This window comes from Salvelinus alpinus, chromosome 1 (assembly GCF_045679555.1).
Source record: "Salvelinus alpinus chromosome 1, SLU_Salpinus.1, whole genome shotgun sequence".
NCBI lineage: Eukaryota > Metazoa > Chordata > Actinopteri > Salmoniformes > Salmonidae > Salvelinus > Salvelinus alpinus.
In genome coordinates, this window is record NC_092086.1 from 2,320,673 (window position 1) to 2,348,551 (window position 27,879).

A 27,879-nucleotide genomic window follows, 5' to 3' on the forward strand; every position below is an offset into this window, starting at 1 on the left:
AAATGTTCTTTATCAAGTAAAATCACTACCCACTCTCTCAGGTATGTGTAACCGATGTGAAATGGCTAGCTAGTTAGCGGTGGTGCGCGCTAATAGCGCTTCAATCGGTGACGTCACTCGCTTTGAGACCTTGAAGTAGTGGTTCCCCACGGCTTTTGTGGAGAGATGGGTAACGATGCTTCGTGGGTGACTGTTGTTGATGTGTGCAGAGGGTCCCTGGTTCGCGCCTGGGTCAGTATCTGGTGTGACCACCATTTGCCTCATGCAGCGCGACACATCTCCTTCACATAGAGTTGATCAGGCTGTTGATTGGGGCCTGGGGGAATGTTATCCAACTCCTCTTCAATGGCTGTGGGAAGTTGCTGGATATTGGTGGGAACTGGAACATGCTGTCGATCAAGAGCATCCAAACACTTTTTTCCCCCCGAGTTCCCAGTTGTTTTGAATGAACTGAAGTCGGAGTTTCCCGAGTTCCCAGTTGCTTTGAACGCACTGAAGTCGGAGTTTCCCGAGTTCCCAGTTGTTTTGAACGCACTGAAGTCGGAGTTTCCTGAGTTCCCAGTTGCTTTGAACGCACTGAAGTCGGAGTTTCCCGAGTTCCCAGTTGCTTTGAACGCACTGAAGTCGGAGTTTCCCGAGTTCCCAGTTGTTTTGAACGCACTGAAGTCGGAGTTTCCCGGTTTCCCAGTTGTTTTGAACGCACTGAAGTCGGAGTTTCCCGAGTTCCCAGTTGTTTTGAACGCACTGAAGTCGGAGTTTCCCGAGTTCCCAGTTGTTTTGAACGCACTGAAGTCGGAGTTTCCCGACATCCCAGTTGTTTTGAACACACTGAAGTCAGAGTTTCCCGAGTTCCCAGTTGTTTTGAACACACTGAAGTCGGAGTTTCCCGAGTTCCCAGTTGTTTTGAACGCACTGAAGTCGGAGTTTCCCGAGATCCCAGTTGTTTTGAACGCACTGAAGTCAGAGTTTCCCGAGTTCCCAGTTGTCTTGAACGCAGCAAAAGCCCCAATTGAATGAAATAGAATTGAGTGACGTACATATCGTGCGGGGATCGAGCTGAAGCTGAAAGACCCCTCTATGTTGTGACGTCAATAAGAAGCGACGGTGAGCAGGCCTACGAAATCAACACATAAAAATAGGACAGTGGGAAAAGTGTTTATTGTTTTTGGTTAAATAAATCCGTTTGATTAAACGCAATGCCGAAAGTGAAGAGGAGCAGGAAACCACCTCCCGATGGCTGGGAGTTGATTGAACCGACCTTGGACGAACTAGATCAAAAGATGAGAGAAGGTAATTTTAGTTTGGTAATAATGTTAGCCACCGAAGCTAGCTAAGCCCGCTACTCCGACCGTACCAAACGAGGCTCCGCTAACATCATGTCTACACAATGTTGACATTTGTTTGGGATATTCAACCAGTCAACTAGTACTCATTTGGCTAGCTATATTACCAAGCTGTTGTATGAATCTGACTTGGATCCTTCCTGTTTTATTGTATGACGAGCTGTGACAGCCAGATGCCTACCGCTGTCTGCCGTTAAGTTATTTACTTTTGTCTGTATGTTCGTTTTTTCGTATTGTGTGTTATTGTTCAGATACCTCGACAATCATAACCAAAATGTTGACGTTAGATAGGTAGCTTCTAAGTTAACTACACTGAATAAAAATATAAACGCAACATGCAACAAATTCAATAATGTTACCGAGTTCATATAATGAATCTGAAATTAATTAATTAGGCCCTAATCTATGGATTTCACATGACTGGGATACAGATATGCATCTGTTGGTCACAGATGCCTTAAAAAAAGAAAGGTAGGGGTGTGGATCAGAAAACCAGTCAGTATCTGGTGTGACCACCATTTTTCTCACGCAGTGTGACACATCTCCTTCACATAGAGTTGATCAGGCTGTTGATTGTGGCCTGTGGAATGTTTTCCCACTCCTCTTCAATGGCTGAGCGAAGTTGCTGGATATTGGCGGGAACTGGAACACGCTGTCGTACACGTCGATCCAGAGCATCCCTAACATGCTCAGTGGGTGACATGTCTGGTGAGTATGCAGGCCATGGAAGAACTGGGACATTTTCAGCTTCCAGGAGTTGTGTACAGATCCTTGCGACACGGGGTCGTACATTATCATGCTGAAACATGAGGTGATGGCGGCGGATGAATGGCACCACAATGGGCCTCAGGATCTCATCACGGTATCTCTGCATTCAAATTGCCATCGATAAAATGCAATTGTGTTCGTTGTCCGTATCTTATTCCTGCCCATACCATAACCCCACCGCCACCATGGGGCACTCTGTTCACAACGTTGACATCAGCAAACCGCTCGCCCACACGACACCATACACGCTGTCTGCCATCTGCCCGGTAGATTTGAAACCAGGATTAATCTGTGAAGAGCACACTTATCCAGCGTGCCAGTGGCCATTAAAGGTGAGCATTTTCCCACTGAAGTCGGTTACGAAGTCGAACTGCAGTCAGGTCGGGACCCTGGTGAGGACAACGAGCACACAGATTACCTTCCCTGAGACGATTTCTGGCCGTTTGTGTAAAAATTCTGTAGCTGTGCAAACCTACGGTTTCGCCAAGTCTCCGGGTGGCTGGTCACAGACAATCCCGCATGTGAAGAAGCCGGATGTGGAGGACCAGTGCTGGTGTGAAGCTGGTTGGACATCCTGCCAAATTCTCTAAAATGACGGAGGTGGCTTATGGTAGAGGAATGAACATTCAATTCTCTAGCAACAACTCTGGTGACATTCCTGCAGTCAGCATGCCAATTGCACACTCCCTCAACTTGAGACATCTGTGGCATTGAGTTGTGACAAAACTGCACATTTTAGTGGCCTTTTATTGTCCCCAGCACAAGGTGCACCTGTGTTTAATCAACTTCTTCATATGCCACACCTGTCAGGTGGATGGATTATCTTGGCAAAGGAGAAATGCTCACTAACAGGGATGTAGACAAATGTGTGCTCAAAATTAGAGAGAAATACGTTTTTAGTGTATGGAAACATGGGACCAACACTTTACATGTTGCGTTTTTATATTGTTACTCAGTATAGTTAATTTAGCTAGGCTAATCAACCAGCTAAACTATTAGCCACTTAGCTACAATATAAAGTTGATGTACGAATGGGAATCTTGGATAGTTCCTGTTTTCTACTGATGACGAGCTGTGATTGTCTCCTTCCAGCCGAGACGGAGCCTCACGAGGGAAAGAGGAAGGTGGAGTCCCTGTGGCCGATATTCAGACTGCACCACCAGAGGAGCAGATATATCTTCGACTTGTTCTACAAGAGGAAGGCCATCAGCAGAGGTAGATCTTACTGTTACATAAGCGGAAGGCCATCAGCAGAGGTAGATGTTACATAAGAGGAAGGCCATCGGCAGAGGTAGATGTTACATAAGAGGAAGGCCATCAGCAGAGGTAGATGTTACATAAGAGGAAGGCCATCGGCAGAGGTAGATGTTACATAAGAGGAAGGCCATCGGCAGAGGTAGATGTTACGTAAGAGGAAGGCCATCGGCAGAGGTAGATGTTACGTAAGAGGAAGGCCATCAGCAGAGGTAGATGTTACATAAGAGGAAGACCATCAGCAGAGGTAGATGTTACAAAAGAGGAAGGCCATCAGCAGAGGTAGATGTTACATAAGAGGAAGGCCATCAGCAGAGGTAGATGTTACGTAAGAGGAAGGCCATCGGCAGAGGTAGATGTTACGTAAGAGGAAGGCCATCGGCAGAGGTAGATGTTACGTAAGAGGAAGGCCATCGGCAGAGGTAGATGTTACGTAAGAGGAAGGCCATCGGCAGAGGTAGATGTTACATAAGAGGAAGACCATCAGCAGAGGTAGATGGTACATAAGAGGAAGGCCATCCGCAGAGGTAGATGTTACGTAAGAGGAAGGCCATCAGCAGAGGTAATGTTACTGTTACATAAGAGGAAGGCCATCAGCAGAGGTAGATGTTACATAAGAGGAAGACCATCAGCAGAGGTAGATGGTACATAAGAGGAAGGCCATCGGCAGAGGTAGATGTTACATAAGAGGAAGGCCATCAGCAGAGGTAGATGTTACGTAAGAGGAAGGCCATCGGCAGAGGTAGATGTTACGTAAGAGGAAGGCCGTCGGCAGAGGTAGATGTTACTGTTACATAAGAGGAAGACCATCGGCAGAGGTAGATGTTACATAAGAGGAAGGCCATCGGCAGAGGTAGATGTTACATAAGAGGAAGGCCATCGGCAGAGGTAGATGTTACATAAGAGGAAGGCCATCGGCAGAGGTAGATGTTACGTAAGAGGAAGGCCATCGGCAGAGGTAGATGTTACGTAAGAGGAAGGCCATCTGCAGAGGTAGATGTTACATAAGAGGAAGACCATCAGCAGAGGTAGATGTTACATAAGAGGAAGGCCATCGGCAGAGGTAGATGTTACGTAAGAGGAAGGCCATCGGCAGAGGTAGATGTTACGTAAGAGGAAGGCCATCGGCAGAGGTAGATGTTACGTAAGAGGAAGGCCATCGGCAGAGGTAGATGTTACATAAGAGGAAGGCCATCAGCAGAGGTAGATGTTACATAAGAGGAAGGCCATCGGCAGAGGTAGATGTTACATAAGAGGAAGGCCATCGGCAGAGGTAGATGTTACGTAAGACGAAGGCCATCGGCAGAGGTAGATGTTACATAAGAGGAAGGCCATCAGCAGAGGTAGATGTTACATAAGAGGAAGGCCATCAGCAGAGGTAGATGGTACATAAGAGGAAGGCCATCGGCAGAGGTAGATGTTACATAAGAGGAAGGCCATCAGCAGAGGTAGATGTTACATAAGAGGAAGGCCATCAGCAGAGGTAGATGTTACATAAGAGGAAGACCATCAGCAGAGGTAGATGTTACATAAGAGGAAGGCCATCGGCAGAGGTAGATGTTACGTAAGAGGAAGGCCATCAGAAGAGGTAGATGTTACATAAGAGGAAGACCATCAGCAGAGGTAGATGTTACATAAGAGGAAGGCCATCAGCAGAGGTAGATGTTACGTAAGAGGAAGGCCATCGGCAGAGGTAGATGTTACGTAAGAGGAAGGCCATCGGCAGAGGTAGATGTTACGTAAGAGGAAGGCCATCAGCAGAGGTAGATGTTACGTAAGAGGAAGACCATCAGCAGAGGTAGATGTTACATAAGAGGAAGGCCATCGGCAGAGGTAGATGTTACATAAGAGGAAGGCCATCAGAGGTAGATGGTACATAAGAGGAAGGCCATCAGCAGAGGTAGATGTTACAAAAGAGGAAGGCCATCAGCAGAGGTAGATGTTACGTAAGAGGAAGGCCATCGGCAGAGGTAGATGTTACGTAAGAGGAAGGCCATCCGCAGAGGTAGATGTTACATAAGAGGAAGACCATCAGCAGAGGTAGATGGTACATAAGAGGAAGGCCATCCGCAGAGGTAGATGTTACGTAAGAGGAAGGCCATCAGCAGAGGTAGATGTTACTGTTACATAAGAGGAAGGCCATCAGCAGAGGTAGATGTTACATAAGAGGAAGGCCATCGGCAGAGGTAGATGGTACATAAGAGGAAGGCCATCGGCAGAGGTAGATGTTACATAAGAGGAAGGCCATCAGCAGAGGTAGATGTTACATAAGAGGAAGGCCATCGGCAGAGGTAGATGTTACGTAAGAGGAAGGCCGTCGGCAGAGGTAGATGTTACTGTTACATAAGAGGAAGACCATCAGCAGAGGTAGATGTTACATAAGAGGAAGGCCATCAGCAGAGGTAGATGTTACATAAGAGGAAGGCCATCTGCAGAGGTAGATGTTACATAAGAGGAAGGCCATCGGCAGAGGTAGATGTTACATAAGAGGAAGGCCATCGGCAGAGGTAGATGGTACATAAGAGGAAGGCCATCGGCAGAGGTAGATGGTACATAAGAGGAAGGCCATCAGCAGAGGTAGATGTTACGTAAGAGGAAGGCCATCAGCAGAGGTAGATGTTACATTAGAGGAAGGCCATCAGCAGAGGTAGATGTTACATAAGAGGAAGACCATCAGCAGAGGTAGATGTTACATAAGAGGAAGGCCATCGGCAGAGGTAGATGTAACATAAGAGGAAGGCCATCGGCAGAGGTAGATGTTACATAAGAGGAAGGCCATCGGCAGAGGTAGATGTTACGTAAGAGGAAGGCCATCAGCAGAGGTAGATGTTACATAAGAGGAAGACCATCAGCAGAGGTAGATGTTACATAAGAGGAAGGCCATCCGCAGAGGTAGATGTTACGTAAGAGGAAGGCCATCAGCAGAGGTAGATGTTACTGTTACATAAGAGGAAGGCCATCGGCAGAGGTAGATGTTACATAAGAGGAAGGCCATCAGCAGAGGTAGATGTTACTGTTACATAAGAGGAAGGCCATCGGCAGAGGTAGATGTTACATAAGAGGAAGACCATCAGCAGAGGTAGATGTTACATAAGAGGAAGGCCATCGGCAGAGGTAGATGGTACATAAGAGGAAGGCCATCGGCAGAGGTAGATGTTACATAAGAGGAAGGCCATCAGCAGAGGTAGATGTTACATAAGAGGAAGGCCATCGGCAGAGGTAGATGTTACGTAAGAGGAAGGCCGTCGGCAGAGGTAGATGTTACTGTTACATAAGAGGAAGACCATCAGCAGAGGTAGATGTTACATAAGAGGAAGGCCATCAGCAGAGGTAGATGTTACATAAGAGGAAGGCCATCTGCAGAGGTAGATGTTACATAAGAGGAAGGCCATCGGCAGAGGTAGATGGTACATAAGAGGAAGGCCATCAGCAGAGGTAGATGTTACGTAAGAGGAAGGCCATCAGCAGAGGTAGATGTTACATAAGAGGAAGACCATCAGCAGAGGTAGATGTTACGTAAGAGGAAGGCCATCAGCAGAGGTAGATGTTACATTAGAGGAAGGCCATCAGCAGAGGTAGATGTTACATAAGAGGAAGACCATCAGCAGAGGTAGATGTTACATAAGAGGAAGGCCATCGGCAGAGGTAGATGTAACATAAGAGGAAGGCCATCGGCAGAGGTAGATGTTACATAAGAGGAAGGCCATCGGCAGAGGTAGATGTTACGTAAGAGGAAGGCCATCAGCAGAGGTAGATGTTACATAAGAGGAAGACCATCAGCAGAGGTAGATGTTACATAAGAGGAAGGCCATCCGCAGAGGTAGATGTTACGTAAGAGGAAGGCCATCAGCAGAGGTAGATGTTACTGTTACATAAGAGGAAGGCCATCGGCAGAGGTAGATGTTACATAAGAGGAAGGCCATCAGCAGAGGTAGATGTTACGTAAGAGGAAGGCCATCAGCAGAGGTAGATGTTACGTAAGAGGAAGGCCATCAGCAGAGGTAGATGTTACGTAAGAGGAAGGCCATCGGCAGAGGTAGATGTTACATTAGAGGAAGACCATCAGCAGAGGTAGATGTTACATAAGAGGAAGGCCATCAGCAGAGGTAGATGTTACATAAGAGGAAGGCCATCGGCAGAGGTAGATGTTACGTAAGAGGAAGGCCATCTGCAGAGGTAGATGTTACATAAGAGGAAGACCATCAGCAGAGGTAGATGTTACATAAGAGGAAGGCCATCAGCAGAGGTAGATGTTACATAAGAGGAAGGCCATCGGCAGAGGTAGATGTTACATAAGAGGAAGACCATCAGCAGAGGTAGATGTTACATAAGAGGAAGGCCATCGGCAGGGGTAGATGTTACATAAGAGGAAGGCCATCGGCAGAGGTAGATGTTACGTAAGAGGAAGGCCATCGGCAGAGGTAGATGTTACGTAAGAGGAAGGCCATCGGCAGAGGTAGATGTTACGTAAGAGGAAGGCCATCTGCAGAGGTAGATGTTACATAAGAGGAAGACCATCAGCAGAGGTAGATGTTACATAAGAGGAAGACCATCAGCAGAGGTAGATGTTACATAAGAGGAAGGCCATCGGCAGAGGTAGATGTTACGTAAGAGGAAGGCCATCAGCAGAGGTAGATGTTACGTAAGAGGAAGGCCATCGGCAGAGGTAGATGTTACATTAGAGGAAGACCATCAGCAGAGGTAGATGTTACATAAGAGGAAGGCCATCAGCAGAGGTAGATGTTACATAAGAGGAAGGCCATCTGCAGAGGTAGATGTTACATAAGAGGAAGACCATCAGCAGAGGTAGATGTTACATAAGAGGAAGGCCATCAGCAGAGGTAGATGTTACATAAGAGGAAGGCCATCGGCAGAGGTAGATGTTACATAAGAGGAAGACCATCAGCAGAGGTAGATGTTACGTAAGAGGAAGGCCATCGGCAGAGGTAGATGTTACGTAAGAGGAAGGCCATCGGCAGAGGTAGATGTTACGTAAGAGGAAGGCCATCAGCAGAGGTAGATGTTACGTAAGAGGAAGACCATCAGCAGAGGTAGATGTTACATAAGAGGAAGGCCATCGGCAGAGGTAGATGTTACATAAGAGGAAGGCCATCAGAGGTAGATGGTACATAAGAGGAAGGCCATCAGCAGAGGTAGATGTTACAAAAGAGGAAGGCCATCAGCAGAGGTAGATGTTACGTAAGAGGAAGGCCATCGGCAGAGGTAGATGTTACGTAAGAGGAAGGCCATCCGCAGAGGTAGATGTTACATAAGAGGAAGACCATCAGCAGAGGTAGATGGTACATAAGAGGAAGGCCATCCGCAGAGGTAGATGTTACGTAAGAGGAAGGCCATCAGCAGAGGTAGATGTTACTGTTACATAAGAGGAAGGCCATCAGCAGAGGTAGATGTTACATAAGAGGAAGGCCATCGGCAGAGGTAGATGGTACATAAGAGGAAGGCCATCGGCAGAGGTAGATGTTACATAAGAGGAAGGCCATCAGCAGAGGTAGATGTTACATAAGAGGAAGGCCATCGGCAGAGGTAGATGTTACGTAAGAGGAAGGCCGTCGGCAGAGGTAGATGTTACTGTTACATAAGAGGAAGACCATCAGCAGAGGTAGATGTTACATAAGAGGAAGGCCATCAGCAGAGGTAGATGTTACATAAGAGGAAGGCCATCTGCAGAGGTAGATGTTACATAAGAGGAAGGCCATCGGCAGAGGTAGATGTTACATAAGAGGAAGGCCATCGGCAGAGGTAGATGGTACATAAGAGGAAGGCCATCAGCAGAGGTAGATGTTACGTAAGAGGAAGGCCATCAGCAGAGGTAGATGTTACATAAGAGGAAGACCATCAGCAGAGGTAGATGTTACGTAAGAGGAAGGCCATCAGCAGAGGTAGATGTTACATTAGAGGAAGGCCATCAGCAGAGGTAGATGTTACATAAGAGGAAGACCATCAGCAGAGGTAGATGTTACATAAGAGGAAGGCCATCGGCAGAGGTAGATGTAACATAAGAGGAAGGCCATCGGCAGAGGTAGATGTTACATAAGAGGAAGGCCATCGGCAGAGGTAGATGTTACGTAAGAGGAAGGCCATCAGCAGAGGTAGATGTTACATAAGAGGAAGACCATCAGCAGAGGTAGATGTTACATAAGAGGAAGGCCATCCGCAGAGGTAGATGTTACGTAAGAGGAAGGCCATCAGCAGAGGTAGATGTTACTGTTACATAAGAGGAAGGCCATCGGCAGAGGTAGATGTTACATAAGAGGAAGGCCATCAGCAGAGGTAGATGTTACGTAAGAGGAAGGCCATCAGCAGAGGTAGATGTTACGTAAGAGGAAGGCCATCAGCAGAGGTAGATGTTACGTAAGAGGAAGGCCATCGGCAGAGGTAGATGTTACATTAGAGGAAGACCATCAGCAGAGGTAGATGTTACATAAGAGGAAGGCCATCAGCAGAGGTAGATGTTACATAAGAGGAAGGCCATCGGCAGAGGTAGATGTTACGTAAGAGGAAGGCCATCTGCAGAGGTAGATGTTACATAAGAGGAAGACCATCAGCAGAGGTAGATGTTACATAAGAGGAAGGCCATCAGCAGAGGTAGATGTTACATAAGAGGAAGGCCATCGGCAGAGGTAGATGTTACATAAGAGGAAGACCATCAGCAGAGGTAGATGTTACATAAGAGGAAGGCCATCGGCAGGGGTAGATGTTACATAAGAGGAAGGCCATCGGCAGAGGTAGATGTTACGTAAGAGGAAGGCCATCGGCAGAGGTAGATGTTACGTAAGAGGAAGGCCATCGGCAGAGGTAGATGTTACGTAAGAGGAAGGCCATCTGCAGAGGTAGATGTTACATAAGAGGAAGACCATCAGCAGAGGTAGATGTTACATAAGAGGAAGACCATCAGCAGAGGTAGATGTTACATAAGAGGAAGGCCATCAGCAGAGGTAGATGTTACGTAAGAGGAAGGCCATCAGCAGAGGTAGATGTTACGTAAGAGGAAGGCCATCGGCAGAGGTAGATGTTACGTAAGAGGAAGGCCATCGGCAGAGGTAGATGTTACGTAAGAGGAAGGCCATCAGCAGAGGTAGATGTTACGTAAGAGGAAGGCCATCAGCAGAGGTAGATGTTACATAAGAGGAAGGCCATCAGCAGAGGTAGATGTTACATAAGAGGAAGGCCATCAGCAGAGGTAGATGTTACATAAGAGGAAGGCCATCGGCAGAGGTAGATGTTACGTAAGACGAAGGCCATCGGCAGAGGTAGATGTTACGTAAGAGGAAGGCCATCAGCAGAGGTAGATGTTACATTAGAGGAAGGCCATCAGCAGAGGTAGATGGTACATAAGAGGAAGGCCATCGGCAGAGGTAGATGTTACATAAGAGGAAGGCCATCAGCAGAGGTAGATGTTACATAAGAGGAAGGCCATCAGCAGAGGTAGATGTTACATAAGAGGAAGGCCATCAGCAGAGGTAGATGTTACATAAGAGGAAGACCATCAGCAGAGGTAGATGTTACATAAGAGGAAGGCCATCGGCAGAGGTAGATGTTACGTAAGAGGAAGGCCATCAGCAGAGGTAGATGTTACATAAGAGGAAGACCATCAGCAGAGGTAGATGTTACATAAGAGGAAGGCCATCAGCAGAGGTAGATGTTACGTAAGAGGAAGGCCATCGGCAGAGGTAGATGTTATGTAAGAGGAAGGCCATCGGCAGAGGTAGATGTTACGTAAGAGGAAGGCCATCAGCAGAGGTAGATGTTACATAAGAGGAAGACCATCAGCAGAGGTAGATGTTACATAAGAGGAAGGCCATCGGCAGAGGTAGATGGTACATAAGAGGAAGGCCATCAGCAGAGGTAGATGTTACATAAGAGGAAGGCCATCGGCAGAGGTAGATGTTACATTAGAGGAAGGCCATCGGCAGAGGTAGATGTTACATAAGAGGAAGGCCATCGGCAGAGGTAGATGTTACGTAAGAGGAAGGCCATCGGCAGAGGTAGATGTTACATAAGAGGAAGACCATCAGCAGAGGTAGATGTTACGTAAGAGGAAGGCCATCAGCAGAGGTAGATGTTACATAAGAGGAAGGCCATCAGCAGAGGTAGATGTTACATAAGAGGAAGACCATCAGCAGAGGTAGATGTTACGTAAGAGGAAGGCCATCGGCAGAGGTAGATGTTACATAAGAGGAAGGCCATCAGCAGAGGTAGATGTTACATAAGAGGAAGGCCATCAGCAGAGGTAGATGTTACATAAGAGGAAGGCCATCAGCAGAGGTAGATGTTACGTAAGAGGAAGGCCATCAGCAGAGGTAGATGTTACATAAGAGGAAGGCCATCAGCAGAGGTAGATGTTACATAAGAGGAAGGCCATCGGCAGAGGTAGATGTTACATAAGAGGAAGGCCATCGGCAGAGGTAGATGTTACATTAGAGGAAGGCCATCGGCAGAGGTAGATGTTACATAAGAGGAAGGCCATCGGCAGAGGTAGATGTTACGTAAGAGGAAGGCCATCGGCAGAGGTAGATGTTACATAAGAGGAAGGCCATCCGCAGAGGTAGATGTTACATAAGAGGAAGACCATCAGCAGAGGTAGATGGTACATAAGAGGAAGGCCATCCGCAGAGGTAGATGTTACGTAAGAGGAAGGCCATCAGCAGAGGTAGATGTTACTGTTACATAAGAGGAAGGCCATCAGCAGAGGTAGATGTTACATAAGAGGAAGGCCATCGGCAGAGGTAGATGGTACATAAGAGGAAGGCCATCGGCAGAGGTAGATGTTACATAAGAGGAAGGCCATCGGCAGAGGTAGATGTTACATAAGAGGAAGGCCATCGGCAGAGGTAGATGTTACGTAAGAGGAAGGCCATCAGCAGAGGTAGATGTTACATAAGAGGAAGACCATCCGCAGAGGTAGATGTTACATAAGAGGAAGGCCATCCGCAGAGGTAGATGTTACGTAAGAGGAAGGCCATCAGCAGAGGTAGATGTTACTGTTACATAAGAGGAAGGCCATCGGCAGAGGTAGATGTTACATAAGAGGAAGGCCATCAGCAGAGGTAGATGTTACGTAAGAGGAAGGCCATCAGCAGAGGTAGATGTTACGTAAGAGGAAGGCCATCAGCAGAGGTAGATGTTACGTAAGAGGAAGGCCATCGGCAGAGGTAGATGTTACATTAGAGGAAGACCATCAGCAGAGGTAGATGTTACATAAGAGGAAGGCCATCAGCAGAGGTAGATGTTACATAAGAGGAAGGCCATCGGCAGAGGTAGATGTTACGTAAGAGGAAGGCCATCGGCAGAGGTAGATGTTACGTAAGAGGAAGGCCATCGGCAGAGGTAGATGTTACGTAAGAGGAAGGCCATCGGCAGAGGTAGATGTTACGTAAGAGGAAGGCCATCGGCAGAGGTAGATGTTACGTAAGAGGAAGGCCATCAGCAGAGGTAGATGTTACATAAGAGGAAGGCCATCAGCAGAGGTAGATGTTACATAAGAGGAAGGCCATCAGCAGAGGTAGATGTTACATAAGAGGAAGGCCATCGGCAGAGGTAGATGTTACGTAAGACGAAGGCCATCGGCAGAGGTAGATGTTACGTAAGAGGAAGGCCATCAGCAGAGGTAGATGTTACGTAAGAGGAAGGCCATCGGCAGAGGTAGATGTTACATAAGAGGAAGGCCATCCGCAGAGGTAGATGTTACATAAGAGGAAGACCATCAGCAGAGGTAGATGGTACATAAGAGGAAGGCCATCCGCAGAGGTAGATGTTACGTAAGAGGAAGGCCATCAGCAGAGGTAGATGTTACTGTTACATAAGAGGAAGGCCATCAGCAGAGGTAGATGTTACATAAGAGGAAGGCCATCGGCAGAGGTAGATGGTACATAAGAGGAAGGCCATCGGCAGAGGTAGATGTTACATAAGAGGAAGGCCATCGGCAGAGGTAGATGTTACATAAGAGGAAGGCCATCGGCAGAGGTAGATGTTACGTAAGAGGAAGGCCATCAGCAGAGGTAGATGTTACATAAGAGGAAGACCATCCGCAGAGGTAGATGTTACATAAGAGGAAGGCCATCCGCAGAGGTAGATGTTACGTAAGAGGAAGGCCATCAGCAGAGGTAGATGTTACTGTTACATAAGAGGAAGGCCATCGGCAGAGGTAGATGTTACATAAGAGGAAGGCCATCAGCAGAGGTAGATGTTACGTAAGAGGAAGGCCATCAGCAGAGGTAGATGTTACGTAAGAGGAAGGCCATCAGCAGAGGTAGATGTTACGTAAGAGGAAGGCCATCGGCAGAGGTAGATGTTACATTAGAGGAAGACCATCAGCAGAGGTAGATGTTACATAAGAGGAAGGCCATCAGCAGAGGTAGATGTTACATAAGAGGAAGGCCATCGGCAGAGGTAGATGTTACGTAAGAGGAAGGCCATCGGCAGAGGTAGATGTTACGTAAGAGGAAGGCCATCGGCAGAGGTAGATGTTACGTAAGAGGAAGGCCATCGGCAGAGGTAGATGTTACGTAAGAGGAAGGCCATCGGCAGAGGTAGATGTTACGTAAGAGGAAGGCCATCAGCAGAGGTAGATGTTACATAAGAGGAAGGCCATCAGCAGAGGTAGATGTTACATAAGAGGAAGGCCATCAGCAGAGGTAGATGTTACATAAGAGGAAGGCCATCGGCAGAGGTAGATGTTACGTAAGACGAAGGCCATCGGCAGAGGTAGATGTTACGTAAGAGGAAGGCCATCAGCAGAGGTAGATGTTACATTAGAGGAAGGCCATCAGCAGAGGTAGATGGTACATAAGAGGAAGGCCATCGGCAGAGGTAGATGTTACATAAGAGGAAGGCCATCAGCAGAGGTAGATGTTACATAAGAGGAAGGCCATCAGCAGAGGTAGATGTTACATTCGAGGAAGACCATCAGCAGAGGTAGATGTTACATAAGAGGAAGGCCATCGGCAGAGGTAGATGTTACGTAAGAGGAAGGCCATCAGCAGAGGTAGATGTTACATAAGAGGAAGACCATCAGCAGAGGTAGATGTTACATAAGAGGAAGGCCATCAGCAGAGGTAGATGTTACGTAAGAGGAAGGCCATCGGCAGAGGTAGATGTTACGTAAGAGGAAGGCCATCGGCAGAGGTAGATGTTACGTAAGAGGAAGGCCATCCGCAGAGGTAGATGTTACATAAGAGGAAGACCATCAGCAGAGGTAGATGGTACATAAGAGGAAGGCCATCCGCAGAGGTAGATGTTACGTAAGAGGAAGGCCATCAGCAGAGGTAGATGTTACTGTTACATAAGAGGAAGGCCATCAGCAGAGGTAGATGTTACATAAGAGGAAGGCCATCAGCAGAGGTAGATGTTACATAAGAGGAAGGCCATCGGCAGAGGTAGATGTTACGTAAGAGGAAGGCCATCAGCAGAGGTAGATGTTACTGTTACATAAGAGGAAGGCCATCAGCAGAGGTAGATGTTACATAAGAGGAAGGCCATCAGCAGAGGTAGATGTTACATAAGAGGAAGGCCATCAGCAGAGGTAGATGTTACATAAGAGGAAGGCCATCAGCAGAGGTAGATGTTACGTAAGAGGAAGGCCATCGGCAGAGGTAGATGTTACGTAAGAGGAAGGCCATCGGCAGAGGTAGATGTTACGTAAGAGGAAGGCCATCCGCAGAGGTAGATGTTACATAAGAGGAAGACCATCAGCAGAGGTAGATGGTACATAAGAGGAAGGCCATCGGCAGAGGTAGATGGTACATAAGAGGAAGGCCATCAGCAGAGGTAGATGTTACATAAGAGGAAGGCCATCGGCAGAGGTAGATGTTACATTAGAGGAAGGCCATCGGCAGAGGTAGATGTTACATAAGAGGAAGGCCATCGGCAGAGGTAGATGTTACGTAAGAGGAAGGCCATCAGCAGAGGTAGATGTTACATAAGAGGAAGACCATCAGCAGAGGTAGATGTTACGTAAGAGGAAGGCCATCAGCAGAGGTAGATGTTACATAAGAGGAAGGCCATCAGCAGAGGTAGATGTTACATAAGAGGAAGACCATCAGCAGAGGTAGATGTTACGTAAGAGGAAGGCCATCGGCAGAGGTAGATGTTACATAAGAGGAAGGCCATCAGCAGAGGTAGATGTTACATAAGAGGAAGGCCATCAGCAGAGGTAGATGTTACATTAGAGGAAGGCCATCGGCAGAGGTAGATGTTACATAAGAGGAAGGCCATCGGCAGAGGTAGATGTTACGTAAGAGGAAGGCCATCGGCAGAGGTAGATGTTACATAAGAGGAAGGCCATCCGCAGAGGTAGATGTTACATAAGAGGAAGACCATCAGCAGAGGTAGATGGTACATAAGAGGAAGGCCATCCGCAGAGGTAGATGTTACGTAAGAGGAAGGCCATCAGCAGAGGTAGATGTTACTGTTACATAAGAGGAAGGCCATCAGCAGAGGTAGATGTTACATAAGAGGAAGGCCATCGGCAGAGGTAGATGGTACATAAGAGGAAGGCCATCGGCAGAGGTAGATGTTACATAAGAGGAAGGCCATCAGCAGAGGTAGATGTTACATAAGAGGAAGGCCATCGGCAGAGGTAGATGTTACGTAAGAGGAAGGCCGTCGGCAGAGGTAGATGTTACTGTTACATAAGAGGAAGACCATCAGCAGAGGTAGATGTTACATAAGAGGAAGGCCATCAGCAGAGGTAGATGTTACATAAGAGGAAGGCCATCTGCAGAGGTAGATGTTACATAAGAGGAAGGCCATCGGCAGAGGTAGATGTTACATAAGAGGAAGGCCATCGGCAGAGGTAGATGGTACATAAGAGGAAGGCCATCAGCAGAGGTAGATGTTACGTAAGAGGAAGGCCATCAGCAGAGGTAGATGTTACATAAGAGGAAGACCATCAGCAGAGGTAGATGTTACGTAAGAGGAAGGCCATCAGCAGAGGTAGATGTTACATTAGAGGAAGGCCATCAGCAGAGGTAGATGTTACATAAGAGGAAGACCATCAGCAGAGGTAGATGTTACATAAGAGGAAGGCCATCGGCAGAGGTAGATGTAACATAAGAGGAAGGCCATCGGCAGGGGTAGATGTTACATAAGAGGAAGGCCATCGGCAGAGGTAGATGTTACGTAAGAGGAAGGCCATCTGCAGAGGTAGATGTTACATAAGAGGAAGACCATCAGCAGAGGTAGATGTTACATAAGAGGAAGGCCATCCGCAGAGGTAGATGTTACGTAAGAGGAAGGCCATCAGCAGAGGTAGATGTTACTGTTACATAAGAGGAAGGCCATCGGCAGAGGTAGATGTTACATAAGAGGAAGGCCATCAGCAGAGGTAGATGTTACGTAAGAGGAAGGCCATCAGCAGAGGTAGATGTTACGTAAGAGGAAGGCCATCAGCAGAGGTAGATGTTACGTAAGAGGAAGGCCATCAGCAGAGGTAGATGTTACATAAGAGGAAGGCCATCAGCAGAGGTAGATGTTACATAAGAGGAAGGCCATCAGCAGAGGTAGATGTTACATAAGAGGAAGGCCATCAGCAGAGGTAGATGTTACATAAGAGGAAGGCCATCGGCAGAGGTAGATGTTACGTAAGACGAAGGCCATCGGCAGAGGTAGATGTTACGTAAGAGGAAGGCCATCAGCAGAGGTAGATGTTACATTAGAGGAAGGCCATCAGCAGAGGTAGATGGTACATAAGAGGAAGGCCATCGGCAGAGGTAGATGTTACATAAGAGGAAGGCCATCAGCAGAGGTAGATGTTACATAAGAGGAAGGCCATCAGCAGAGGTAGATGTTACATTCGAGGAAGACCATCAGCAGAGGTAGATGTTACATAAGAGGAAGGCCATCGGCAGAGGTAGATGTTACGTAAGAGGAAGGCCATCAGCAGAGGTAGATGTTACATAAGAGGAAGACCATCAGCAGAGGTAGATGTTACATAAGAGGAAGGCCATCAGCAGAGGTAGATGTTACGTAAGAGGAAGGCCATCGGCAGAGGTAGATGTTACGTAAGAGGAAGGCCATCGGCAGAGGTAGATGTTACGTAAGAGGAAGGCCATCAGCAGAGGTAGATGTTACATAAGAGGAAGACCATCAGCAGAGGTAGATGTTACATAAGAGGAAGGCCATCGGCAGAGGTAGATGGTACATAAGAGGAAGGCCATCAGCAGAGGTAGATGTTACATAAGAGGAAGGCCATCGGCAGAGGTAGATGTTACATTAGAGGAAGGCCATCGGCAGAGGTAGATGTTACATAAGAGGAAGGCCATCGGCAGAGGTAGATGTTACGTAAGAGGAAGGCCATCAGCAGAGGTAGATGTTACATAAGAGGAAGACCATCAGCAGAGGTAGATGTTACGTAAGAGGAAGGCCATCAGCAGAGGTAGATGTTACATAAGAGGAAGGCCATCAGCAGAGGTAGATGTTACATAAGAGGAAGACCATCAGCAGAGGTAGATGTTACGTAAGAGGAAGGCCATCGGCAGAGGTAGATGTTACATAAGGGGAAGGCCATCAGCAGAGGTAGATGTTACATAAGAGGAAGGCCATCAGCAGAGGTAGATGTTACATAAGAGGAAGGCCATCAGCAGAGGTAGATGTTACGTAAGAGGAAGGCCATCAGCAGAGGTAGATGTTACATAAGAGGAAGGCCATCAGCAGAGGTAGATGTTACATAAGAGGAAGGCCATCAGCAGAGGTAGATGTTACATAAGAGGAAGGCCATCAGCAGAGGTAGATGTTACATTAGAGGAAGGCCATCGGCAGAGGTAGGTGTTACATAAGAGGAAGGCCATCGGCAGAGGTAGATGTTACGTAAGAGGAAGGCCATCGGCAGAGGTAGATGTTACATAAGAGGAAGGCCATCAGCAGAGGTAGATGTTACATAAGAGGAAGGCCATCAGCAGAGGTAGATGTTACATTAGAGGAAGGCCATCGGCAGAGGTAGATGTTACATAAGAGGAAGGCCATCGGCAGAGGTAGATGTTACGTAAGAGGAAGGCCATCGGCAGAGGTAGATGTTACATAAGAGGAAGGCCATCGGCAGAGGTAGATGTTACGTAAGAGGAAGGCCATCAGCAGAGGTAGATGTTACATAAGAGGAAGGCCATCGGCAGAGGTAGATGTTACGTAAGAGGAAGGCCATCGGCAGAGGTAGATGTTACATAAGAGGAAGGCCATCAGCAGAGGTAGATGTTACATAAGAGGAAGGCCATCAGCAGAGGTAGATGTTACGTAAGAGGAAGGCCATCAGCAGAGGTAGATGTTACATAAGAGGAAGGCCATCGGCAGAGGTAGATGTTACGTAAGAGGAAGGCCATCAGCAGAGGTAGATGTTACTGTTACATAAGAGGAAGGCCATCAGCAGAGGTAGATGTTACATAAGCGGAAGGCCATCAGCAGAGGTAGATGGTACATAAGAGGAAGGCCATCAGCAGAGGTAGATGTTACATAAGAGGAAGGCCATCAGCAGAGGTAGATGTTACATAAGAGGAAGGCCATCAGCAGAGGTAGATGTTACGTAAGAGGAAGGCCATCAGCAGAGGTAGATGTTACATAAGAGGAAGGCCATCGGCAGAGGTAGATGTTACGTAAGAGGAAGGCCATCAGCAGAGGTAGATGTTACTGTTACATAAGAGGAAGGCCATCAGCAGAGGTAGATTTTACATAAGCGGAAGGCCATCAGCAGAGGTAGATGGTACATAAGAGGAAGGCCATCAGCAGAGGTAGATGTTACATAAGAGGAAGGCCATCAGCAGAGGTAGATGTTACATAAGAGGAAGGCCATCAGCAGAGGTAGATGTTACGTAAGAGGAAGGCCATCAGCAGAGGTAGATGTTACATAAGAGGAAGACCATCAGCAGAGGTAGATGTTACATAAGAGGAAGACCATCAGCAGAGGTAGATGTTACGTAAGAGGAAGGCCATCAGCAGAGGTAGATGTTACATAAGAGGAAGGCCATCAGCAGAGGTAGATGTTACGTAAGAGGAAGGCCATCAGCAGAGGTAGATGTTACATAAGAGGAAGGCCATCAGCAGAGGTAGATGTTACATAAGAGGAAGGCCATCAGCAGAGGTAGATGTTACATAAGAGGAAGGCCATCAGCAGAGGTAGATGTTACATTAGAGGAAGGCCATCGGCAGAGGTAGATGTTACATAAGAGGAAGGCCATCGGCAGAGGTAGATGTTACGTAAGAGGAAGGCCATCGGCAGAGGTAGATGTTACATAAGAGGAAGGCCATCCGCAGAGGTAGATGTTACATAAGAGGAAGACCATCAGCAGAGGTAGATGGTACATAAGAGGAAGGCCATCCGCAGAGGTAGATGTTACGTAAGAGGAAGGCCATCAGCAGAGGTAGATGTTACTGTTACATAAGAGGAAGGCCATCAGCAGAGGTAGATGTTACATAAGAGGAAGGCCATCGGCAGAGGTAGATGGTACATAAGAGGAAGGCCATCGGCAGAGGTAGATGTTACATAAGAGGAAGGCCATCAGCAGAGGTAGATGTTACATAAGAGGAAGGCCATCGGCAGAGGTAGATGTTACGTAAGAGGAAGGCCGTCGGCAGAGGTAGATGTTACTGTTACATAAGAGGAAGACCATCAGCAGAGGTAGATGTTACATAAGAGGAAGGCCATCAGCAGAGGTAGATGTTACATAAGAGGAAGGCCATCTGCAGAGGTAGATGTTACATAAGAGGAAGGCCATCGGCAGAGGTAGATGTTACATAAGAGGAAGGCCATCGGCAGAGGTAGATGGTACATAAGAGGAAGGCCATCAGCAGAGGTAGATGTTACGTAAGAGGAAGGCCATCAGCAGAGGTAGATGTTACATAAGAGGAAGACCATCAGCAGAGGTAGATGTTACGTAAGAGGAAGGCCATCAGCAGAGGTAGATGTTACATTAGAGGAAGGCCATCAGCAGAGGTAGATGTTACATAAGAGGAAGACCATCAGCAGAGGTAGATGTTACATAAGAGGAAGGCCATCGGCAGAGGTAGATGTAACATAAGAGGAAGGCCATCGGCAGAGGTAGATGTTACATAAGAGGAAGGCCATCGGCCGAGGTAGATGTTACGTAAGAGGAAGGCCATCAGCAGAGGTAGATGTTACATAAGAGGAAGGCCATCCGCAGAGGTAGATGTTACGTAAGAGGAAGGCCATCAGCAGAGGTAGATGTTACTGTTACATAAGAGGAAGGCCATCGGCAGAGGTAGATGTTACATAAGAGGAAGGCCATCAGCAGAGGTAGATGTTACGTAAGAGGAAGGCCATCAGCAGAGGTAGATGTTACGTAAGAGGAAGGCCATCAGCAGAGGTAGATGTTACGTAAGAGGAAGGCCATCGGCAGAGGTAGATGTTACATTAGAGGAAGACCATCAGCAGAGGTAGATGTTACATAAGAGGAAGGCCATCAGCAGAGGTAGATGTTACATAAGAGGAAGGCCATCGGCAGAGGTAGATGTTACGTAAGAGGAAGGCCATCAGCAGAGGTAGATGTTACGTAAGAGGAAGGCCATCGGCAGAGGTAGATGTTACGTAAGAGGAAGGCCATCGGCAGAGGTAGATGTTACGTAAGAGGAAGGCCATCGGCAGAGGTAGATGTTACATAAGAGGAAGGCCATCAGCAGAGGTAGATGTTACATAAGAGGAAGGCCATCAGCAGAGGTAGATGTTACATAAGAGGAAGGCCATCGGCAGAGGTAGATGTTACGTAAGACGAAGGCCATCGGCAGAGGTAGATGTTACGTAAGAGGAAGGCCATCAGCAGAGGTAGATGTTACATTAGAGGAAGGCCATCAGCAGAGGTAGATGGTACATAAGAGGAAGGCCATCGGCAGAGGTAGATGTTACATAAGAGGAAGGCCATCAGCAGAGGTAGATGTTACGTAAGAGGAAGGCCATCAGCAGAGGTAGATGTTACATAAGAGGAAGGCCATCAGCAGAGGTAGATGTTACATAAGAGGAAGGCCATCAGCAGAGGTAGATGTTACATAAGAGGAAGGCCATCAGCAGAGGTAGATGTTACATGAGAGGAAGGCCATCGGCAGAGGTAGATGTTACATAAGAGGAAGGCCATCGGCAGAGGTAGATGTTACGTAAGAGGAAGGCCATCGGCAGAGGTAGATGTTACATAAGAGGAAGGCCATCGGCAGAGGTAGATGTTACGTAAGAGGAAGGCCATCAGCAGAGGTAGATGTTACATAAGAGGAAGGCCATCGGCAGAGGTAGATGTTACGTAAGAGGAAGGCCATCGGCAGAGGTAGATGTTACATAAGAGGAAGGCCATCAGCAGAGGTAGATGTTACATAAGAGGAAGGCCATCAGCAGAGGTAGATGTTACGTAAGAGGAAGGCCATCAGCAGAGGTAGATGTTACATAAGAGGAAGGCCATCGGCAGAGGTAGATGTTACGTAAGAGGAAGGCCATCAGCAGAGGTAGATGTTACTGTTACATAAGAGGAAGGCCATCAGCAGAGGTAGATGTTACATAAGCGGAAGGCCATCAGCAGAGGTAGATGGTACATAAGAGGAAGGCCATCAGCAGAGGTAGATGTTACATAAGAGGAAGGCCATCAGCAGAGGTAGATGTTACGTAAGAGGAAGGCCATCAGCAGAGGTAGATGTTACATAAGAGGAAGGCCATCGGCAGAGGTAGATGTTACGTAAGAGGAAGGCCATCAGCAGAGGTAGATGTTACTGTTACATAAGAGGAAGGCCATCAGCAGAGGTAGATTTTACATAAGCGGAAGGCCATCAGCAGAGGTAGATGGTACATAAGAGGAAGGCCATCAGCAGAGGTAGATGTTACATAAGAGGAAGGCCATCAGCAGAGGTAGATGTTACATAAGAGGAAGGCCATCAGCAGAGGTAGATGTTACGTAAGAGGAAGGCCATCAGCAGAGGTAGATGTTACATAAGAGGAAGACCATCAGCAGAGGTAGATGTTACATAAGAGGAAGGCCATCGGCAGAGGTAGATGTTACGTAAGAGGAAGGCCATCGGCAGAGGTAGATGTTACATAAGAGGAAGGCCATCAGCAGAGGTAGATGTTACATAAGAGGAAGGCCATCAGCAGAGGTAGATGTTACGTAAGAGGAAGGCCATCAGCAGAGGTAGATGTTACATAAGAGGAAGGCCATCGGCAGAGGTAGATGTTACGTAAGAGGAAGGCCATCAGCAGAGGTAGATGTTACTGTTACATAAGAGGAAGGCCATCAGCAGAGGTAGATGTTACATAAGCGGAAGGCCATCAGCAGAGGTAGATGGTACATAAGAGGAAGGCCATCAGCAGAGGTAGATGTTACATAAGAGGAAGGCCATCAGCAGAGGTAGATGTTACATAAGAGGAAGACCATCAGCAGAGGTAGATGTTACATAAGAGGAAGGCCATCAGCAGAGGTAGATGGTACATAAGAGGAAGGCCATCAGCAGAGGTAGATGTTACATAAGAGGAAGGCCATCAGCAGAGGTAGATGTTACGTAAGAGGAAGGCCATCAGCAGAGGTAGATGTTACATAAGAGGAAGGCCATCGGCAGAGGTAGATGTTACGTAAGAGGAAGGCCATCAGCAGAGGTAGATGTTACTGTTACATAAGAGGAAGGCCATCAGCAGAGGTAGATTTTACATAAGCGGAAGGCCATCAGCAGAGGTAGATGGTACATAAGAGGAAGGCCATCAGCAGAGGTAGATGTTACATAAGAGGAAGGCCATCAGCAGAGGTAGATGTTACATAAGAGGAAGGCCATCAGCAGAGGTAGATGTTACGTAAGAGGAAGGCCATCAGCAGAGGTAGATGTTACATAAGAGGAAGGCCATCAGCAGAGGTAGATGTTACATAAGAGGAAGGCCATCAGCAGAGGTAGATGTTACATAAGAGGAAGGCCATCAGCAGAGGTAGATGTTACATTAGAGGAAGACCATCAGCAGAGGTAGATGTTACATAAGAGGAAGACCATCAGCAGAGGTAGATGTTACATAAGAGGAAGGCCATCAGCAGAGGTAGATGTTACATAAGAGGAAGGCCATCAGCAGAGGTAGATGTTACATAAGAGGAAGGCCATCACGGGCTACCGTGGTAACCTCCAGGACAGGGTTAATGTTAGGGTTGACATATTTTAGGGTTGGGTTTCGGTATAATGCTATTTCTATCTCTGTCTGTGTGTGTGTGTGTGTGTGTGTGTGGTGTGTGTGTGTGTGTGTGTGTGTGTGTGTGTGTATAGAGCTGTACGACTACTGTATAAAGGAGAGTTATGCTGATAAGAACCTGATCGCTAAGTGGAAGAAGCAGGGGTACGAGAACCTGTGCTGTCTTCGCTGCATCCAGACACGAGACACCAACTTTGGAACCAACTGCATCTGTCGAGTCCCCAAGAGCAAACTGGAGGCCGTGAGTACTATAGTACTACTACACTATAATACTATATCAATACACTGTACATCTGTCGAGTCCCCAAGAGCAAACTGGAGGCCGTGAGTACTATAGTACTACTACACTATAATACTATATCAATACACTGTACATCTGTCGAGTCCCCAAGAGCAAACTGGAGGCCGTGAGTACTATAGTACTACTACACTATAATACTATATCAATACACTGTACATCTGTCGAGTCCCCAAGAGCAAACTGGAGGCCGTGAGTACTATAGTACTACTACACTATAATACTATATCAATACACTGTACATCTGTCGAGTCCCCAAGAGCAAACTGGAGGCCGTGAGTACTATAGTACTACTACACTATAATACTATATCAATACACTGTACATCTGTAGAGTCCCCAAGAGCAAACTGGAGGCCGTGAGTACTGTAGTACTACTACACTATAATACTATATCAATACACTGTACATCTGTAGAGTCCCCAAGAGCAAACTGGAGGCCGTGAGTACTATAGTACTACTACACTATAATACTATATCAATACACTGTACATCTGTCGAGTCCCCAAGAGCAAACTGGAGGCCGTGAGTACTATAGTACTACTACACTATAATACTATATCAATACACTGTACATCTGTAGAGTCCCCAAGAGCAAACTGGAGGCCGTGAGTACTATAGTACTACTACACTATAATACTATATCAATACACTGTACATCTGTAGAGTCCCCAAGAGCAAACTGGAGGCCGTGAGTACTATAGTACTACTACACTATAATACTATATCAATACACTGTACATCTGTCGAGTCCCCAAGAGCAAACTGGAGGCCGTGAGTACTATAGTACTACTACACTATAATACTATATCAGTACATCTGTAGAGTCCCCAAGAGCAAACTGGAGGCCGTGAGTACTATAGTACTACTACACTATAATACTATATCAATACACTGCATCTGTGGAGTCCCCAAGAGCAAACTGGAGGCCGTGAGTACTATAGTACTACTACAATACTACTACACTATAATACTATATCAATACACTGCATCTGTGGAGTCCCCAAGAGCAAACTGGAGGCTGTGAGTACTATAGTACTACTACAATACTACTACACTATAATACTATATCAATACACTGCATCTGTAGAGTCCCCAAGAGCAAACTGGAGGCCGTGAGTACTATAGTACTACTACAATACTACTACACTGTAATACTATATCAATACACTGTACATCTGTGGAGTCCCCAAGAGCAAACTGGAGGCCGTGAGTACTATAGTACTACTACAATACTACTACACCACTATACCATATCAATACACTGTACATCTGTGGAGTCCCCAAGAGCAAACTGGAGGCCGTGAGTACTATAATACTACTACACTATAGTACTACTACACTATAGTACTACTACACTATAATACTACTACACTATAGTACTACTACACTATAATACTATATCAATACACTGTACATCTGTAGAGTCCCCAAGAGCAAACTGGAGGCCGTGAGTACTACACTATAATACTACTACACTGTGGCACTACTACACTGTAATACTACTACACTGTAATACTACTACACTGTAATACTACTACACTGTAATACTACTGCACTATAATACTACTGCACTATAAAACTACTACACTGTGGTACTACTACACTATAATACTACTGCACTATAATACTACTACAGCACTATACCATATCAATACACTGTGGTACTACTACACTATAATACTACTACACTGTGGCACTACTACAATATAGTACCACTACAATATAGTACAACTACACTATAATACTACTGCACTATAATACTACCACACTACAACACATCCCTACTGCACTATAATACTACTACAATATAATACTACTACACAATAATACTGCTACGCTATAATACTGCTGCACTATAATACTGCTACACTATAATACTGCTGCACTATAATACTACTACACTATAATATAATACTACTGCACTATAATACTACTACACTATAATATAATACTACTGCACTATAATACTACTACACTATAATATAATACTACTGCACTATAATACTGCTACACTATAATACTACACTATAATACTACTGGACTATAATACACCTACGCTATAATACTACAACACATCACTACTACACTATAATATAATACTACTGCACTATAATATAATACTACTGCACTATAATACTACAACACATCACTACTACACTATAATATAATACTACTGCACTATAATACTACTACACTATAATATAATACTACTGCACTATAATACTACAACACATCACTACTACACTATAATATAATACTACTGCACTATAATACTACTACACTATAATATAATACTACTGCACTATAATACTACTGCACTATAATATAATACTACTGCACTATAATACTACAACACATCACTACTACACTATAATATAATACTACTGCACTATAATACTACTACACTATAATATAATACTACTGCACTATAATACTACTACACTATAATATAATACTACTGCACTATAATACTGCTACACTATAATACTACACTATAATACTACTGGACTATAATACACCTACGCTATAATACTACTGCACTATAATATAATACTACTGCACTATAATACTACAACACATCACTACTACACTATAATATAATACTACTACACTATAATATGATACTACTGCACTATAATATAATACTACTGCACTATAATACTATAATACTACTACACTATAATATAATACTACTGCACTATAATACTACAACACATCACTACTACACTAGAATATAATACTACTGCACTATAATACTACAACACATCACTACTACACTATAATATAATACTACTGCACTATAATACTACAACACATCACTACTACACTATGATATAATACTACTACACTATAATAGAATACTACTGCACTATAATACTACAACACATCACTACTACACTATAATATAATACTACTGCACTATAATATAATACTACTGCACTATAATACTACAACACTATAATACTACAACACATCACTACTACACTATAATCGTACAACACAATACTAATACTCTCTGTCTCTCTCTCTGTGTGTCTCTGTCTCTGTGTCTCTCTCTCTGTCTCTCTCTCTCTCTCTCTCTGTCTCTCTCTCTGTCTCTCTCTCTCTCTGTCTCTGTCTCTGTCTCTCTCTGTCTCTCTCTGTCTCTCTACAGGGCAGGATAATAGAGTGTACCCACTGTGGCTGCCGGGGCTGCTCCGGCTGACTCGTCAGGATCGCCTGGCTGTTCTACTCTGGATCGTCTAGTCAGGTCTGGATCGCCTGGCTGTTTTGCTGTGGATCGTCTAGTGTGGCCTGGCTGTTCTTCTCTGGATCGTCAGTTATTTTCTACGGGACATCAGGGCTCATCTACTCCACCTGTGTGCTTTATGACCCTGGAGCGCCTAATCTCAAATACACACCTAGCCCCCTAGTCTCTCGCCCCCTAGTCTCTCGCCCCCTAGTCTCTCGCCCCCTAGTCTCTCGCCCCCTAGTCTCTCGCCCCCTAGTCTCTCGCCCCCTAGTCTCTCGCCCCCTAGTCTCTCGCCCCCTAGTCTCTCGCCCCCTAGTCTCTCGCCCCCTACTCTCTGCCCCCTACTCCCTACTCTCTGCCCCCTACTCCCTACTCTCTAGCCCCCTACGCTCTGCCCCCTACTCTCTAGCCCCTACTCTCTAGCCCCCTACTCTCTGCCCCCTACTCCCTACTCTCTAGCCCCTACTCTCTAGCCCCCTACTCTCTGCTCCCTACTCCCTAGCCCCCTACTCTCTGCCCCCTACTCCCTACTCTCTAGCCCCCTACGCTCTGCCCCCTACTCCCTACTCTCTAGCCCCTACTCCCCGTATAGGGGTGTCTTTGTGATTGGGCAGGGTTATTGTTACCATTCCAGCTGTTTAGGACACGCGGTGGTCATTATTAAGTGCTATTGTACCTCATTTACAATGAAGAGGTCTGTGGGAGAGGGAAGGGTGGGAGCTTTTTAAGCTGTTGAACATGTCATTGCTTTCAACCTGATGATTCTAGTTTAATTTGTACCTTTTTTTTTTTATAATTTCAATTAAAACTCTTGTTTTAAA

At 46.2% G+C, this 27,879-nt stretch overlaps 1 protein-coding gene across 1 annotated transcript; it reads left to right on the forward strand.

Annotated features, from left to right (window-relative positions):
- The first annotated feature begins 1,016 nt into the window (after positions 1-1,016).
- Positions 1,017-27,879, forward strand: bud31 (BUD31 homolog). The gene is made up of 4 exons (XM_071390785.1): positions 1,017-1,290; positions 3,204-3,326; positions 23,601-23,767; positions 26,981-27,879. The coding sequence occupies exons 1-4, from the start codon at positions 1,197-1,199 to the stop codon at positions 27,029-27,031; spliced, it is 435 nt and encodes a 144-aa protein (XP_071246886.1). The 5' UTR covers positions 1,017-1,196; the 3' UTR covers positions 27,032-27,879.